At 39.9% G+C, this 18,477-nt stretch overlaps 1 protein-coding gene across 2 annotated transcripts; it reads right to left on the bottom strand.

Annotated features, from left to right (window-relative positions):
- Positions 1 to 3,392: 3,392 nt before the first annotated feature.
- Positions 3,393 to 18,453, bottom strand: LOC134435400 (NACHT, LRR and PYD domains-containing protein 1 homolog). Of its 2 annotated transcripts, XM_063184325.1 has the most exons (14): positions 18,268 to 18,453; positions 17,739 to 17,984; positions 14,880 to 16,620; positions 14,675 to 14,758; positions 13,248 to 13,379; positions 12,586 to 12,669; positions 12,431 to 12,489; positions 11,837 to 11,966; positions 9,059 to 9,217; positions 8,862 to 8,957; positions 5,923 to 6,102; positions 5,196 to 5,351; positions 4,921 to 5,034; positions 3,393 to 4,806 (listed from the first exon to the last, which is right to left on the bottom strand). In XM_063184325.1, exons 1-14 carry the CDS (start codon positions 18,284 to 18,286, stop codon positions 4,494 to 4,496), a joined length of 3,513 nt encoding a protein of 1,170 aa, XP_063040395.1. In that variant the 5' UTR covers positions 18,287 to 18,453; the 3' UTR covers positions 3,393 to 4,493. The 2 variants fall into 2 exon arrangements, with proteins under 2 accessions (XP_063040395.1, XP_063040397.1); XM_063184327.1 differs by lacking the exon at positions 13,248 to 13,379.
- Between the last annotated feature and the right edge of the window lie 24 nt (positions 18,454 to 18,477).

The following is an 18,477-nucleotide window of genomic DNA, read 5'->3' as shown; positions in this document are numbered from 1 at the left end:
CTATGGCGGCCCGCCATAGTTTAAATTTGGCCGCCATAGTTTACGAAAATGTAAAAAAAAAAAAAAAAAAATTTTTTTTTTTTTTTTTTTTTACTTTTTTAAAATTTTTTAAACGATATCCGTTTTTGTTAAAAACGATTTGAATTACGATTTTGAATTTCCTTCGCATTTTCCTCCTTGAGTAAATACATACAGACTCTGTATTGGTTAGATATAGTCCCACAGTAACAGAATGAGGGGAAAGCATTAGGAAGTGACCGTAAGGGTAGGCCTATTACAGTTGATTCATGTGTGCACACATGTAACATCGGGTGAGTAACAGAACATGTGCGCAACGATGCTTTATGACACGCCGATATGCGAGGATCTTCGTCCAAATCGCTAGTCGCATGCATCATCGCTAACTGCGTTTACATCGCGTGCCGCGTGTAAAGGAAATGTTTGTTGTTGACATGTATGGAATTCACTTCAATTTGTGCTGTTTCGTGCTTCAGTTGTGGACAAAACGATTGGCCAAACTCACAATAGAAAGCCTTTGCTGTGCTACTGCCCCAGAGAGCTGAAAAAAAAAACCTTCATAGAAGAAGTCACTCTTAAAAGGGGTGTTAACCAATCCAATGAGTTCTCTCATTGCTCTCTCTCTCTGTCTCTCTGTCTCTCTGTCTCTCTGTCTCTCTCTCTCATAGTAGCCTACTATTTACCCATAACAAATTGTGAATTTCTGAGCCCTTTTTAATTTGTAGCCTATACCACTGAAGGCATGATAAAGCTTCATCATATTTTAGAAATAGGGCCTATGTGCCTTTTATATACCAAATGTTTATCATTTTGAAATTGTTTCAGTTGTTTATGACTTGTGTATGACTGAAATTATCTCTGCATACTATCAGTGCTGCATTGCTTTGTAAAGATAGGCTATTCAACACACTTTAAAAACACACTGAAAAGATACGGCCATAGTAGCCTACTAAAAACATTTTGTTCATAATAATGGTGATTAATAAATGGTGATCTTAAATTTTTATACTGACATCCTTAAATTTGACTTGGTAGGTCACGGCAGACCATCAACTTCAAAAGTAGATCTTGGTTAAAAAAAAGGTTGGGCACCCCTGCTATAGAGAGAACCACAAGTGCTTGAAAGACAGGGATCAAAAGCCTAGTCAAGTTGTTGTAGTTAACTTGGGTTTGGGAGCAACATAAAAAACCTTCAGAGAAGGGACAGTTGGGATGAGTTTACTAACACTCCCTAGGCTTTGTTTTACAGTTGTAATGAGTTTGGTGACAGACATGGACACAGCAGAGGAGACATCGGGCTGCATATAGAAATTAATGTGTAATGAATGTAAATATAGACATAAAGGTGTAATTTGTTGTTCAGCCCTTGTAATGGGAGGAATTTGGAAAAAACTGTCCCTGTGACCAGCACCCCTCATGAAGAATGTGTACGCCTACAGATATGTGTGGGGGAAAAGGCATAGCCTACCCTCTAAGACCCTTTTTGTCTATGCGTTAACAATTTCACAGTGCTCTTAAATTCTTATCTCTGCTCCTATTTTGTTTTATTATTGTTTCCCCAGACCCCTGCATGAGGGACGAATGAAAACTGTGTTGTAAAACAGAAATTATTCACTGTACTGCATTTTTTGACAATGACAATGTACTACTATTATACAAGTCATGGGTAAAATCTTATGTAGCCTTAATTCTCAAAATATAAATGGTTGAAATATAGGCCCAGGCCTACAGTTTCTCCATGCGCCACTGTCATACTGTAGTCATTGTTTTGCCGTTTTGCATTTACGCTGCAAGAATACAAACAGCCCCATCCCCCTCCCCCCCCCCCCCCCCCCCCCCCCCCCCCCCCCCCACGGGGCACAAAATAAACCCCGGCTGCCCCCATAGTTTCCAAAATTTCTGTGGGAAACACTGTGACTACTTGTATTGCCTCATCATGACTGATGAAACATTTGCTTTGCTTTCAGTAGAAATGCATTGCAATGCATTGTAGAATTGAATCGGATCGGATCGAATCGCATAGAATCGAATCGGATCGCTACCTCCTGAATCGTGATCGAATCGGATCGTGAGGGCAGTGCCAATCCAGACCACTACTGCTGATGTTGCATTACTTGTACTGTAGGAGCTGTTGACTCGCTGACATCGATACCACTTTGTGGCCTTGTGGTTAATCTGGCAATCAGGGGGATATTCTAAGAACATAGTTACGTGACCTGGTTTCGTTTACCTGCCTATAGATAACCCATGTGTGTTGTTTAGTTAAGAAAAGGAGGACGCCAGGCTCTTCTATTAGATAATTTACCACTGCCTCAAGATTAATTTAAGCTGCCCTACCACTGAGCCAGGTTCTTGGACTACTCCCCTGGAGGACTCCCCAGTCACATGGGTTGTATATGACCATACCACTTCCTGAACTAAATGATTAAACTCACCTATCACGCAACAGGCATCTCAGTGTAGCTACTCTGTGAAACTATTGAGTGTTGGGTGCCAAATCAGAAGGGTAATACAAGGTAGTAACAAGCTTAATTTTTCGGAAGCTTGAATCACAACCTCTCCTGACTACCTCATTTACCCTCCTGATGCAGAAAAAGGAAAGTAGTGCTCTGGGCAAAATATTCAACTCAGTGTCTCAAAACACACGTGTAGACCTGTTTGTAACAGACTGGCTCAACCACAATTCTACAGGATACATTCGGTGAGTGAATGAGTTAACACCTGTTTTCATCCATTGAAGTTGAAGTGTCTTACATTAACAAACCTAATATTATTATATGTTAGGAAACAACATACTTCAGCACAACATGTCGTGGGAAATGACATGAACCACATCACTAGGCCTACTCTAGCTGATTTCCATGCAACATAAAGCCTTCAATAAAAGCCACAACTGTAGATAATTATATGCTTTAGTCGAAACTGAAAGATTATAATCCAAAATTAAACATCGTCAGAAAAAACACATTAGAAATGAAAATCTTACTTGATTTTGAGCCTCATGTAGGCTTGTATCAGAGAGAGAACAAAGCAAGCAGGGGAAGACGGCACATAAGCATGGAGTGGCACACTGGCGGGAAAATGGCTTTCAGTTTCGTAGTGCGCCAAGGGTGGTGCCAATGTAAAGGCTCCACCTGAAAACCTCATTCATGAAAACATTTCCTTATGATGTACGCTTAACTGTGACTTGGAAAACAATTACAGCATTGTAAAGAGGAATAGTTGTGTAAGAAAATATAGCCTTTGTTGATCCAAATAATTAAATATATATTAAATATTTAAAAAGACTAATATATTAAATATGTATTAAATATTTAAAAAGACTCATCAATATGACAAGATGGTTTATGGTCACAGGAAAAGAGCTCTCGTACTGTAGGCAGTGTTGTTTAATCTTTGTTTACCAAAGGAACATTTTATTGAAAAGTAAAACACAAGGCATTGTAAAAATAAAATAAAACATATACAGAATAGTCATGATTATCCAAGTGTCCCGACTAGGAATGAAATATACACAAAGGCAAGCATGTTATACTTTTCCACCTTTCTTCTTTAACCCATTGTCTCCTGGAGACACACATACGCTGCATTCAGGTTCTTGAGATTTGAGATTTTTTATTAAAAATATAGGTAAGTTAGAGCTGAATGAACACATTCTAAGGCAAAACGAGCGTCAAAGCTTTTAAATGCCACTCATTTCATGTTTGTATGTACTTTGGAGGCTGAGATATTTAGGATTTAATAGGCAGTGGGTACCCTTTCCCAAAAAGGGCTTAGGACAAAATGGGTTAAAATAAAAAGATTAGGCTGGATTGGTACTCTGGCATACAGGGCATTTCCCCAAGAGCCAAGCCCCCTTAGGGGTCGATACTGTTGGGTTTTTTTTTTAGGGACTGGCCCACGATTTTGAGGGGGCGCACAAACATGCTCTGGCTTTTTATGCTCCCATTCTAGTTCTGGGCATTAGTCCATTACTTCAGTACCTGGGCACATTTAGCCCACAGATTGCCCTACTCAAGGTCATTGAAATCTTGGAGCAGATTACAAACCCAAATGACAAGCCCTAGTAACCAGAAGAGATTTGACATTTTGATACTTTTTGTTAAATGCGGAGCGGACTGAGAGATAGCTACGTTTATGAAATAGGTCATATTGTACATATAAAACCCAGTGTATGTATAATATATTATATGACCCATTTCATAAACAGTGCGCTCCACATTGAACAAAAAATATCATGATGTCAAATCTCTTCTAGTTACTAGGGCTACAGGATAATGTTCTCTCTCAAGATACCCAGATACCGATGTACAGGGCAGCTCACAAGTTTTGCCAGGCCCAGAAAAAAAGTGACCTGAAAGGTAGATCCTCTCCATAATGTACCAACCCACACACCTCCTGGGCCTGCTGGGACAAGTGACCCCTTGCTGATCCCTGTGGACAGCTTGCTTGTTCAAACAGTTTGTGCGGATATTCTATCCTGCATCCTCATCAGCATGCTCATCTCCAGGTGCTTCAGCCAGGGGGTTATCCTCAGCTTCCCAGTCAAGAGGCCCATGTCCATAATCATCATCATCATCATCATCATCTTCTTCTTCTTCTTCTTCTTCTTCTTCTTCTTCTTCTTCTTCTTCTTCTTCTTCTTCTTCTTCTTCTTCCCAAACATCGAAGGAAGGACGAAATTGCACTTGCATAGATTCTCCTTTGTATATGATGACAACACCTGTGTTGCATCGCCGGCTTTTATCATTATCTCTGCATTTATCTGTAGGTTTACTGCACTGCGTCCTATACAGGGACATTAAAAAGCAGAGTGTAAATACCAGAACTCCTTTTCGGAATGTTGGAGGACAGTATGTACATTCTGAACACATTCATAATTTATGGGAAGACATGACATACCCTTCTAAAGTCAGAATGCAATCAGACTGTTTGTCTGAACTCTCCAACAGCTGTAGTGCCTCCTTTAACAGTAGACCGTTATTCCCGTAAGGATCGCCAAGTCCTACATTCACACTGTAAGGGGGAATAACACTATATCAGTACAACATTACAACATTATATCAGAGTCCTTTTGTTTCCATTTTAGATTGTCTAATACACCTCTGCAACTCACATACCACCCCCCGCCACCCTCCCCACACACACACTCTCACACACGTTTTTTTTTTCCTTACTCAATCTTCCTTATGGTAAGGCAAGTCTGGATGAGGGAGATGACTGCTTTAGCCCAAGGCAGGTTAAAGCAAGGTACTGTTAAAGACACTTCCAGCAGGTCAGGTAGAGCACTCAGGGAGGAGAGGAAGGCAGCCTGTTGCCCATCAACTGTAGGGCTGAGTAGTAAAAAAAAAATCAAAATATTACATACTGTATGTGTACATCAAGATACTTGCGCATGCATGCAAACACACGCACGCATGCATGCACACACACGCACGCACGCACGCACGCACGCACACACACACACACACACACACACACACACACACACACACACACACACACACACACACACACACAGCAAGGGTGCAGTTTTGTTTGTAAAATGACATTTCCACCACCCAGCCTAGAAAGAAATGTAGTATTTGTTTATTGGTAAATATAGATTTAGAGCAGCTACGAGTACTACGGAGATTCCATTCGTACATTTGGTCATGACATGTAATCAGCTCGTATGTACTGTAATGCGTCACTCCCTCCCCGCTAGCTGATGTTGTTTGGCTAGCAACAGTAATATCGTCCGAGAAGACCTAACCCAGATGTAATGTGGAGACAAATGTTGGCAGTTGGCAAGGCCTGGCTATAGCCCTACCTGAGGCCTCTACTGCTTAATTTCAGAGTGGAATGTGAAAATGTTTGATCCACTATCTAAATCTGAGATCCAAGTGAAAAAGATGCATTTACTTTTCTTTGTTGTTTTTCATGCAATGAAGCTTCTCCCAGATGTCTCTCCAGTCGAAGCTAGTTATCTCCATGGGCCGTGCTTGTGTGAGTGTGATTCTAGACAGGGCCGGCGTAGGTGGTTTTGTGGAGTCTTTAAAGATCACTTTGGACAAACCATGGAAGTAGTTCTTGAAGGAGAGTCTGGAAGCCAACAACACGAAAAGTTATGAAATGTACGTAGTTAACACATGGCCCCTGTTATAAATTTGCTGTTACCAGAGTGGCAATGACCAACTTGAAATGTAGGCTATTACTAAAGACTTAAGTCATAGTCATGTAGTAAAGCTTTTTCAATGACTAGTACAGTATTTCACAGGGTAAGTGGTTAGCATATACAGTATATCACGTAAGTGAGTACTCCCCACACAGTTTTTGCAGATTTATGAGTATATCTTTTCATAGGAAAGCATTAAAGAAATTTCACTTTGACACAATGATTAGTGACCTTTTAACAACATATATAACCACTTAAATTTCTTGTTCACTCAGAGAAAAAAACTAAATACAGCCATTAATGTTTGAACATGTACCCACAAAAGTGAGTACACCCCAGATTAAAATCCGGTAGAGAAGGGGCCGTGTTCGAATCGTCTCGAAATGAAAAGGGATTAAAAGGGAGGTCATCGGTGTGCGTTTCAACCTTTCTTTCAGTAGTCACAGTGCATGTTGACATGCATGTTTCTTTTAGGTGTAATTCAGATTGCCAATGTTGACAGCATTCATGCATCCCCAAACCATGTCAGTCCCACTACCATGCTTGGCTATTGAGAGGATAACGGTTTTTTTTGTAAAACTCACTTGTTTACCACCACACATGCTTGACACCATCTAAAGTAAATTTGTTTATCTTGGTCTCTTCAGACCACTCGACATGGTTCCAGTGATCCATATCCTTGGTCTGTTCATCTCTCTTGAGACCAAGATAAAGACATTTGCTTTACATGGTGTCAAGCATGTGTGGTGGTAAACAAGTGAGTTTTACAAAAAAAGTTTATCCTCTCAATACCCAAGCATGGTAGTGGGACTGACATGGTTTGGGGATGCATGAATGCTGTCAACATTGGGAATCTGAATTACACCCAAAAGAAACATGCATGTCAACATGCACTGTGACTACTGAAGCAGATCATGATATTCTCCATAGGATTGCATTAAAATCTCACACTAATCTATTGAAGACAGGTGCACACTCAAAATGTAAAAGTTCAATGGAAAGAAAGGTTGAAATGCACACCGATGACCTCCCTTTTAATCCCTTTTCATTTGAAGACGATTCGAGCCAACACGGCCCCTTCTCTACCGGATTTTAATCTGGGGTGTACTCACATTTGTGGGTACATGTTCAAACTTTAATGGCTGTATTTAGTTTTTTTCTGAGTGAACAAGAATTTTAAGTGGTGTTATATGTTGTTAAAAGGTCACTAATCATTGTGTCAAAGTGAAATTTCTTTAATGCTTTCCTATGAAAAGATATACTCACAAATCTGCAAAAACTGTGAAGTGTACTCACTTACGTGATATACTGTAAAGCCGATGATTTAAATTAACCACAATTTAAAACTAGAAATGCACTCAGAGAGTGCAGACCTTCGCCAAGGAAGCTGTTTGATAGAACATTTGACTATGTTACACCATATTTTTTTCAAGTCTTTCTGCCTTCTTTTTGTGGAGTCAGAAACCAGAATGTCAAAATTCAAAGTTTTTTCTTAATTCCTGGATCTGGATCGTGATCTGGTTCACCACCAAATTTAATCACTTGTTACTTTTGTAATTTCCAACAACTCCACAAAGTTTCATCCAAATCCGTTCATAACTTTTCCTGCTGACAGACAAACAAACAAACAAACAGACGGACAAACAGACAAACCAACACGCCTGAAAACATAACTTCCTTGGCGGAGGTACAGTAACTAGTACACCGAAAAGATGCCGGTTTAATATAGCCCTTAAAGAGTTTAAATTTAAATAAATTAAAATAGCATTGCTCTTACTGGCCAGTGTATTCAGAGTTAATTCTACATAATATTGGCCCTGCCGTGGGCAACCGGTAGGGCACTTGTCTACCATGCGGCTGACCCGGGTTCGATTCCAGGCCCGGGTCCTTTGCCAACCCTTCCCCGTCTCTCTCCCCATTTGCTTCCTGTCCACCTCTCACACTGTCCTGTCGAATAAAGTCGAAAAAGACAAAAAAAAACCCAACCCAATAATTAAAAAAATTAAAATAAAAATAATTCGACATCATATTGTGTAAAGATTAAGAGCAGAATTTTACCCTGACTCTTGACTCCATCTTCAAGTACCTTCAATTCGACTCTCCACAGGGAGGCAAAAATTCTATCTGGATTCATATCAAAGTTTATTCTGAAGACATCCCTTTTTTCCCTTTATTTTGCAATGCAATGCACACTGCAGATAGAAGGATATCAATAATAGTTTAAAAAAAAATCTATTGGATATGCGGTGTTACTGATTCCATGAAATGCCTCATCAGGAATACTGAAGTTGTACAATATCAGACTGTACAAACATTATACATTTTTGATCATTATCCTCATTAACTGTATTGACATTTTTATTTTTGGCTGTGCTATGGTTAAGACAATGAGTTTCATATGCATTTGATAACATTGGGCAGTCATGCCTAATGGTCAGGGCAGTGGTCTTAAAATCAGGGGGTTGCAGGTTCAAATCCCAAGGACTGTAACCAATCCCCTGTAAATAACTGTAAGTCTCTTTGGAGAAAAGCATAAGCTAAGTGTACTGTAATGTAACATGATATAATAATAACATGGGCTCATAATTATTTCATTTCTATTACATACTGTACATCCAAATGCTGACGTATGACCACCAAGCCATTTGTATTTCTATGGAAGTACGTGTAATAACTTATAACTTACTTGTAGGTGTTGCGTAATGAAGCATCCTCTTTGTGCTTATTCAGAGAGATACATGAACAGACACTCTGGTCATCCCCACAAATCTGTTCAACCACCCTGAAAAAAAAACAGATCAGTCAATCATAGGGGATAATGACAACTCACATTATTACATTTTATTCCTACTGGTATTTGATGTCTTGCTGTCTTGAGCTTACCTAATGTTAGCCAAACCAGGGCAAGACTGGTGGAGGGAGAGGGTCCAAGCAGCCCAGCTCATATCTAGGCAGGTCACCTCCAGTTCTAAGCTCAGCAGATGAGGTGTGGCACTCAGGGACAACAGTAAAGCATCCATCTCAATGGCCAATTGAGGACCGCTAGAGAATAGTCAATGTAAAATGTGGACACACATGCAGTTATTAGTAGACATTACAAGTAGTGCGAGCGTGAGCACAACCAGTGAGTGAGCACAACCAACCCTTCTGCCGTTTAAGCCTGTATAGGATTATCTTGTGTTACAAGAAAAAGAACCATTCTCTGCATTAATTTGCCTTGTGACTCTCCTTTTCCTCATTTTCAGCATTAGTTTGAGGCAAATCAGTCCTTTTTGAGAGTTATGATCAAAAGTAAATGATAAATACAGTGAGTCCAATATGTATTTGATCCCTTGCTGATTTTGCCCGTTTGCCCACTAATAAAGACATGAGCAGTCTATAAATTTCTGATAATATGTATTCAAATATGGAGAGACAGAATATCAAAAAGAAATTCCAGAAAATAACTTAAAATAATATATTTTAATTTATTTGTATTTAATTTAGGGTAATAAGTATTTGACCCCTCTAGCTAAAGAAGATAAAGTGCTTTGTGGCAAAGCCCTAGTTTTCTAGCACTGAGGTTAGATGCTTCTTTTAGTTAATGACAATGTTTGTGCATATAGTAGAAACAATTTTTGCCCATTTCTCTTTGCACATTATCTCTAAAACATTAATAGTTTGTGGCTGTAGCTTGGCAAATGGGAGGTTCAGTTCTCTCCATAGAATTACTATAGGGTTAATATTTGGAGACTGTCTAGGCCACTTCACGACTTTAATATGCTTCTTATTGAGCCACTCCTTCGTTGCTTTGACTGTATGTTGTGTATTATTGTCATGTTGGGAGATCCAACAATGGCCCACCCATCAGTGTAGTGGTGGAGGGAAGGACGTTTGCACTCAGGATTGCACATTACATGTCTCCCTCCATCCATTCATTGGTGTGAAGTTGTCCTGTGCCTTGGCCAGACAAACAACCTCAAACCATAATGATACCACTTTCATGCATGATGGTGAGGAGGTTGTTCTTGGGATCATAGACAGCAGTACTCTTTCTCAAAACACATTGAATTGTGATAAGGCCAAACAGCTTGATTTTGGTTTCATCTGACTACAGCACCTCCTTATCATATCCTAAACCAGTCTGATGTCCGTTGGCAAACCTCAGGTGGGACTGCACAGGTTCCTTCTGAAGTAGAGGTACCATGTGTGCACTACAGGATTTTAAAGCTCTGTGGCATTAAATGCTACCAGTAGTTTTCTCAGTGATTTTGGTCCCAGTAGCTTTGATATCATTGCCTAGTTCATCCCGTACAGCTCTAGGGTGATTTCTTTCTGTTCTCATGATTATCAAATCCCTACAAAAGGTCAAATCTTGTATAGAACCCCAGACAGCCTGATGGATAGTCATTTTGTATTCCTCACATTTTGGAAGAAATGCATCAACAGCTGGGTCATTAATACCTAGTCTCTTTCTTGTGGCTTTGCAGCCCATTTAATCTTTGTTCAGGTCTAAAATCGTGTCCCTGATATCATTTGACCACTATTTGGTCTTTTCCATGCTGGTGAGGTTGGAGTGTGACTGATTCACTCATACTATGGGCTGATTCTGCTGATTCAATGTGTCTTTTATGCATGTTAGTATGTACAGGTGTCTTTAATTCAGATGACAAGTTGATCGGAAGTGCCCATCTGGTCTGTGGGCCCGGAACTGTAATCAGTTGGCAGGGGATCAAATACTTATTTTGCTCGATGAAATGGAAATAAATTAATATATATTCTCTTCAGTTAATTTCTGGATTTTCTTTTTGATATTCTGTCTCTCTATATTAGAATACATATTATCATAACATTTATTGACTGATCATGTCTTTGTTAGTAGGCAAACCAACAAAATCAGCAAGGGATCAAATACATATTGGACTCACTGTACATAAACAAAAACTTAAGTAAAAAATACATCTGACTAGCCTTTGTTTTGGACATTCAGACCATTTGCTAGCATGATTATCATTGACTTTCAAATCTCTTCGAGACTGGGTCTGACAAGGACCATAGCAATTAACGTTTCCCAAATGGCATGGTTGACCTGCCTCCCTAAGTCTGCTACTGTCCGACAAACTGGGTGGAGTTCCCGTTTTTTTGGGAGATCATAAACGATATTTACATTGCTCTTGGCCTGACCAGAAGCAACGCCGAAGGTGTTGCGTCACTAGGAGGGCATGGCCTGGCTAACTGTTTGCACAGTTATGTTCAAGAATGGCTGACCTACTTGAAGTTGATTTTTAGCTAAATGTTCATGGGGTTATTTAAGAGTTATGGTCCATCTTTCCTTAGAATTGTACAAATCAGACCTTTTTAAACAATATTACGGCAAAAATAACCTTATGCTCATCATATATTATGCTTGTCATACAGCTGCAGGCCAAAAAATTTGAATATCATGAAAACGTTTATTTATTTAATTCCATAAACTGCCATGGATACAGATTCTTTGCCCACATTTTGAACTATTCCAGTAATTCATTTGTTATCTTTACATACAGTATTTTGGCCTTCTAGCTCAACAAAACGAAAACAACATCCCTCTCTTGATGAGAAGAGTAGATACAATAAACAACATAAAAAGAGAAAAGATCACATTCTGAAAAGAGCAAACACAGGCTTTAATAGCTGTCTTACCTTTGGTCTAAATGTTTCAATGAGTGAAACCTCTGCATTATGTCAATCCATTCAGTGCTTGAGGTCTCCGTGTACTTTGAGAAACTGAGCGAGAGAGCTGGGTCTGACTTTTCTCGTTTGCTGTAGGAAACTATATAGAAAACCACAGGTATCAGATATTGTCTGACTCAGAAGGTCATTGTCATGGAATAATGCACAACAGAGGGCTAAAGGACCCCCAATGTGAAGCGAAGAGATCTTGAATCTCCCTGAAGGGTGTTAATTCACAACAACAAGGGTGACCACAGTGTTATGCCTTTTCACTCCATTGTCAATCATTTCTATAATAACTGAGGCTTATTCACACACTTGATATGAATTCATAAGATGTCCCCTTGCAATTTACAGCTATGCAATCACACTAGGCCAGTCTGTAGCCTCATAATGTCCGCCATTCCACCAGCCACCAGTGGAACATAGTACTACGATACTATACAATACTATGACACTACTGACTTGTTCACTGCCATTCTGGCGACAGCAAAAACAAAACAGGGGCTATGTCTCAAGCGTTTAAACACTGAAGTTAAATTTGATGCATAATGCTTTACTCACCACCACCAAATGGAACAACAATACATGGACCAGGTTTGTGAAAATATCCAGAGGTAATCCTAAAAGAGGCAGTTCATTGAGTAAAACCTACATTTTAGGAAGCTCTACATGAAACAGAGTATGATAAAGAATTATTGGGTGCAAATACAACTCACCTGTAAGTAGGTTTCTTGTCCTCTACGCTGATAGACAGGGATGAGAAGGAAGCATCCTCATCGCAGCATCTGACCTCAATCAGGCTGTTACATATACAGAGTACAATACAATACGTTACAGTACAGTTTGGGGGGAGGGGGGTACCTCTGTCATAGAGGAGGATGGGGACAGTGATGCTGGGTACTCACTCACTTATGCTCAACTTACTAAATATCTACCTGATATGAACACATTGCACTGAACCATTGTGCAGTTGGCTCTGTTTGCAGTTTGACTGTAATCAGACTGCACGTTCACTATGGCATATGAATCCTTGCAGGCTTTTGTAGATCAAAAAGATATGTCTGTATGAATGAATCATTTTCATAGAAACCAGGCATCAAACATCTACGTTTTTTAGAAAGTATCTCTGCTGTGAAGACATTTGATCATAACCATGATCATAAACAGCCACAATACAATCTGCTAAAAAGTAAACAAAGAATATAAAATCATACGTGTTGCTGCAGCATGAGAACCAACCCACCTGATGAAAGAGGATGAGTGCAAGTTGTCCCTATCAAAAGAGTCAAGCCTATCAAAGACAAGAGAGCTTTTTTCAAGGCTATTTCAAAAACAAAACAAAAAACTGTTTTTGATATAGGCAAAAGTTTTCTCTTACTTGTGTGCATACTGTGAAGCTGCAGCTACAACACTGGAGGTGATGTTTTTTGCTGAAATATACTGCAGTGAATGCCGGAATGCCGGAATGACTTGAAGCAAACTCTGTTCACTGAGTTTGGACTGAATTATTCTGTTGTGAAAAACACACATGCACACACCCTTAAACATTCTAGGCAATGGCAAACAAATACAGCATCCCTCGTTCAATAGGCTAAATTAAGTCAATTTCCCATGGCTTTACATAAAACTCAAGAATTTCAGTAATTAACTTGTGACTATCTCCAAAAAGTCAAGGTCCAAATAGTAGGCTCCTTGTTGAAAGTAATAGTCTTAATGATCTGAGGCACACTGATCTGCAACCAGTTTCGACTGCGACCAGTCTGGATCATTAAGACTACCACTTTCAACAAGGAGCCTACTGTTTGGGCCTTTACATTTTGGAGATTGTCACAAGCTAAATCCTGAAGCTCTCATGTCCGTTCTCAAGAGCACCTGTTCCTTTCTACAAACAATTGACCCAACATAGCACTCTCCCTTTCCTCATCATTTATAAAACTAACGATTTTCATGGTAAATAAGTCAGAAGAACACTGCAAACTATTGTTGATAAGTAAGGAATAATGGACACCATGGATTTTTTTAAATTAGAAAGTTAGAATTAGAAGTTCCATGTGTAGTTGTCAGCTGCATACTGTACCTCTATATTGAAATATGAAAACATTTAAAGATAGTAGGATATGTAAATGTAGTCATTCTGACCAAAGTACAGTCATTTTTGCAGTAAAATGAACATGTACATCACTGGAAAGTCAAAATAGCGGCCACAGAGAATATCAACCTTTAATGTATGATAGTCTAATTTTCCCAGAAATGAATGGTGGGGGTTAATTAATGAAACAGATAACATTTGTGAATAGGCTGCAAAAATTCTACTGTGATACATATATATGTAGCCTATTTAATACTGTTTATAGTGTTATACGTATTCTCAATTCAGTTAATTCAGTTCAATTAATTACAAACAATATGATAATATACAGCAGGCATGGGCAACTTTGATGCTAAGGAGGGCAATATGTTTTCATCGCCACCATCGGAGGACCATATGACCATGGATCTGACTGCAACTTGCAGAGTTTGAGATGTAGGCCTACTTGGTTGCTCACTGACAGCCAATATTGTTGGAAGGAATAGGAGGAGTGTTCTCGATCAGCCAAAGATACAATTACAATGGATTGATTCTGTAGTATTCAAAAAAAAATCTGGTCATTATTATTATTTTTTATTTCTATATTGTGTTTTATCTACGGGCTGATCGAGGAGGTGGGCCGCATGTGGCCCCCATGCCATCAGCTGCCCATCCCTGATGTACAGCAATCATTCTAATGTTTTATTTGGAATTTGATAAATTGGAATTTGATTTACTCAAGTGTGGTATCAGCTGTTCTATTCCCCAGGACAGTGATTAGATCATCAACTTCGGCATCTTGCAGTTCGTGCAGTTCCAACCTTTAATAGAAGTAGAGCATTTTAAGCATACATGAGGATAACAAGGATGAACAAGACTGATACATATTTGCCTTATAAGTTATTTGATACAAATAGAGTCTAACCTGAACTTCTAACTAACCTTAGCCTCTTACAACGGTCCAGTACAGGTTGAAGCAAGCTTAGGTGCTCCATACTTCTGATAGCAATGTCAAGATGGCTGATGCCCTTAGAGCAGCCAATGCAATACTTCAGAGCCAAACAGTCCATACCAGAAAGAACATAGCCATAAAAATGTATAGGGCCCCAGGATTCCATGGCCTTCTGCACAAACTGCTCATCGTGCAGCTCATAGAGACAGCCAAGAATGAATGGTTCTATTTGAGTCACTCTATGAAAATCTGGATTAGCTCTATCTTTAATTACTTGAAGAATCCACTCCTCCAGAGAAGCCCGAACGGCTGGTGACACAAAAATATTGTGATGTTGCTTGATGAAATCGACTTCCTTCTTATTAGAAAGGCCACATAGAAAAGAAACTACTGGCAGAAAGTCATGGTAGTACATGTTTGGTTTTTTAAGCAGTTTTGGCTGATCAGTAAAAGTGTGGTTTTGATAAGGAAGCCTGTTTTCAAGCTTTTTTTGATCCCTCTCATTGTCAGTGATGACATAATGCAGAGCAGTGAAAAACTCCTGAAAGCTGAGATGCAAGAAGCTAAACGTAGTGTTCACTTCGGTTTTCTTCTTCCTGAGGAACTTGTTGAGGAAAGGAACACTTTTAGGATCAGATGTCTTCAAGATACATTCCTCCTCAAAAAACACTTGCTTCTTTAGTATGCCATTCTCTGCCAACTTGGCAAGGTTTCTCAACAAGGTGATGACAGGCTGTTGTAAATTTTGGCAATGATGTTTCAGCAAATGGGACACAAAGTTCAGAAATATTGATGTGGTGGTTTCAAGCCCTTTCATATTGTCATGGCCATCCTCAAAATGGTCCTTCAATGTTGTGCAGACAACCCAGCATATAACAGGGATGTAGCAGACAGTAGACAGCATTATGTCATTTTTCACATACTTGTATGCCTCATCTGACATCTGGGTGTCTTTAAAGAACTTCTGGAAGTACTCCTTCATTGCGTCTCCTGAGAATCCTAGAATTTCATTAAAATGTTGAGGGTGTCGTAGTTGCTTGCTCAGTTTGTCTGAGGTAGCTGACCTGGTGGTGACCAAGAGGAAAGATTGGCTTAGAATTCGGCCATTCAACAAAGCGCTTAAGGTAGCTTCAATAGGAGCTTCAGTGAAGGCACCGCATGGATAATTAGTGTCTTCTCCTAGAGAGAATTTCAGTTCATCATAGCCATCCATGATAAAGAGCACCTTCTCTGGATTTTTTGTTAGCATTTCCTCAATCATGGGTGTGAACTCAGAATCACATTTTAGGAGCTGCACCATACTCTTGTTCCCTGACAGGCAATTAAGCTCCTTGCATTTCAGGAGAAGCACAAGCTCAAACTGATCCTGGTAGAGGTTCCCACAAGCCCAATCGTGAACAATCTTCTGCACTGTAAATGATTTGCCATGTCCAGAATCTCCCTGGAGAATGACAGCTTTTGGGATGCGTCCGCGATAATTGGGGTGGAACAGCTGCTCAATACTGGTGTTGGATTCATTCTTGCTGCATCTGGAGCTAAGAACGTCGCTATGCTCCTGGCCCCTGGAACGGAGTTCCTCTTCCTTCTCTCCCGGCTGCCGATGCTTTTCAACAATCAGGAGCTTTATGTACCGATCAGCCAGTAGTTCCTCTTCACCAGGAAGGGAGTTATATTCCTGAAATGTCTCGTAGTCCATACGCAGTGTCTCCTTGTACCGAGCAATGCTCTCACCTGCACACAGTATTTTAAAGGTAAAACATGTCTACTGTTATAATCGCAGTTTATTAGTCATTTAATTGTTTGTTAAACTACTGTTGAACAGAAACTCACCAAGAGATCGTGTTCGTTTTTTCTCTCTCTCAGGTGACAATGGCCTTTTCTTGGGAGTACCAAGGTTATTCTCTGGAACAAAAACATTAAAACAGTTACTGACTTCTAAATGAGCTTCATTGGAATTTTTATATGGATTTTCTAAACGCACAGAGGACTGCTCTTAATTTGAAAGTGAAATCTATTAGTCAGCAATAACAGATCCACCGTCCAACATGATAGCAGAGACAGTGGATGAGGTAGAAATGATTCAAGCCTGCACTTTTCTGGGATCCATGTGACGTCAGGTGAATGCCCCTTTAGGAGACCAGCAGAGTTTGAGAATAAATGGAGTTCCCTTAACACTGAAGATGGCAGTAGCGCACACATTATGCAAGCTGACACCAAACGCCATGGAAAGGCAAGAAGAAGGAGGTTACAATGCCCCCTTAGGAGACCGAACTTGAGCACACTCCTTTGCCTTGCGTAGGCGTGGTTTGATTTACACGTATTTTGGTCAGCCATAGTGACTATCTTTGATGATAGTAAGGAACAGCCCAACAAGCAGGAGCAGTGTTAAGATATTGCACTTTGAGGAACCTTCAAATGTTTACAGTGCAGCGTCTTAACCAGTAGACCATGGCTGCTGTGAGTTCTTCCTTACATTTGAGTGTGCCAAACATTTTACAGGTAATGTAATGGTGAAGTTTTTTGTTGTTGAAAATTATGAATTATTATCAATAGAAGCTTTGTAGGTAGAGTAGAACAGAGGAGAGTAATTTATTTGTCACATACACCACTGTAACCTAAGTTATAGTTTGCAGTAAAATAACTGGTTAACTCTGTAACATGCAAAAAGAATGTTGACAAATATGTATTGGCTATACTAGCCTGTACTGTATTCTGTAGTTAAATAAACAGTGTAAAATGTAGTGTAAAAGTAATAGTGCTTAGGTCTGCAAGTGCTTAGGTCTTCTGACTGACTCTGAAGAACTACAGGCTAACAAAAAAGAAATAAATGTACGAAGCATTGATCTTACCCAACTGATTAAGCAGATGAGGTTCATGCTTTTGCAGCATATCATAGAGAGAAGACTTCTTTTGCTCTACTCCAGCCACAGCATCAAGCAGTCTCCTCATCTGCTCCTGTCTGGTCGGTCCGGCCCTGATGTCTCCGTAGGCCTCCTGATGGAGCATGCCCTCGGAAAGCAACTCGTCAGCCAGTGGCATCACCATGGTAACCCTCTGAATGAGTGCTGCTCTGTGTTTGTCCACAAACTGATCATCTGGAGAAATAGGGGAAATTATCTTTTTAAAGGGCGTGGGCATGCTCAACTTCTAGAGTAAAATAAATAACTTTGGGTACACATTTACATCTTATTTTGGAGAGAGAGAGAGAGAGCGCGCACACACACACACACACACACACACACACACACACACACACACACACACACACACACACACACACACACACACACACACCTTTTGTAACAAAAACAGATCAATGGTGACATGCGTGCGTGTGTGTGTATTGTGTAGGGTGTCCTGTAGGGTACTTGTACTCACCATGCCAGTCTGAAGCCATGATGATTTCAGTTCATGCACTTCTGGGGCTGTGGTCCCCCAAATCACAAAGAGACGAATGTGTTCCTTATGGGTGGAAATATTAGTAAATAACATGCAATTATACGTGCTTAAGGTTCAGGATTACAAAATTAGGCTAACGGACTTGAAAAGGAAATATGTCTGCCTGCTATCATTACCACCTCCGTACAG

This window comes from Engraulis encrasicolus, chromosome 19, assembly GCF_034702125.1.
Source record: "Engraulis encrasicolus isolate BLACKSEA-1 chromosome 19, IST_EnEncr_1.0, whole genome shotgun sequence".
In the NCBI taxonomy this organism is placed as follows: domain Eukaryota; kingdom Metazoa; phylum Chordata; class Actinopteri; order Clupeiformes; family Engraulidae; genus Engraulis; species Engraulis encrasicolus.
The sequence above is the reverse complement of the archived record's forward strand: the minus strand, read 5'-3'. Positions and strand labels throughout refer to the sequence as shown.

What these genes read in the sequence shown, in the direction of transcription:
- LOC134435400 (XM_063184325.1), bottom strand. An exon ending in GACCGTTGTAAGAGGCTAAG is followed by an intron (nt 14,759 to 14,879) that starts GTTAGTTAGAAG and finishes CTTCTATTAAAG; the next exon opens with GTTGGAACTGCACGAACTGC. An exon ending in TGTTGTTCCATTTGGTGGTG is followed by an intron (nt 11,967 to 12,430) that starts GTGAGTAAAGCA and finishes TTTTCTATATAG; the next exon opens with TTTCCTACAGCAAACGAGAA.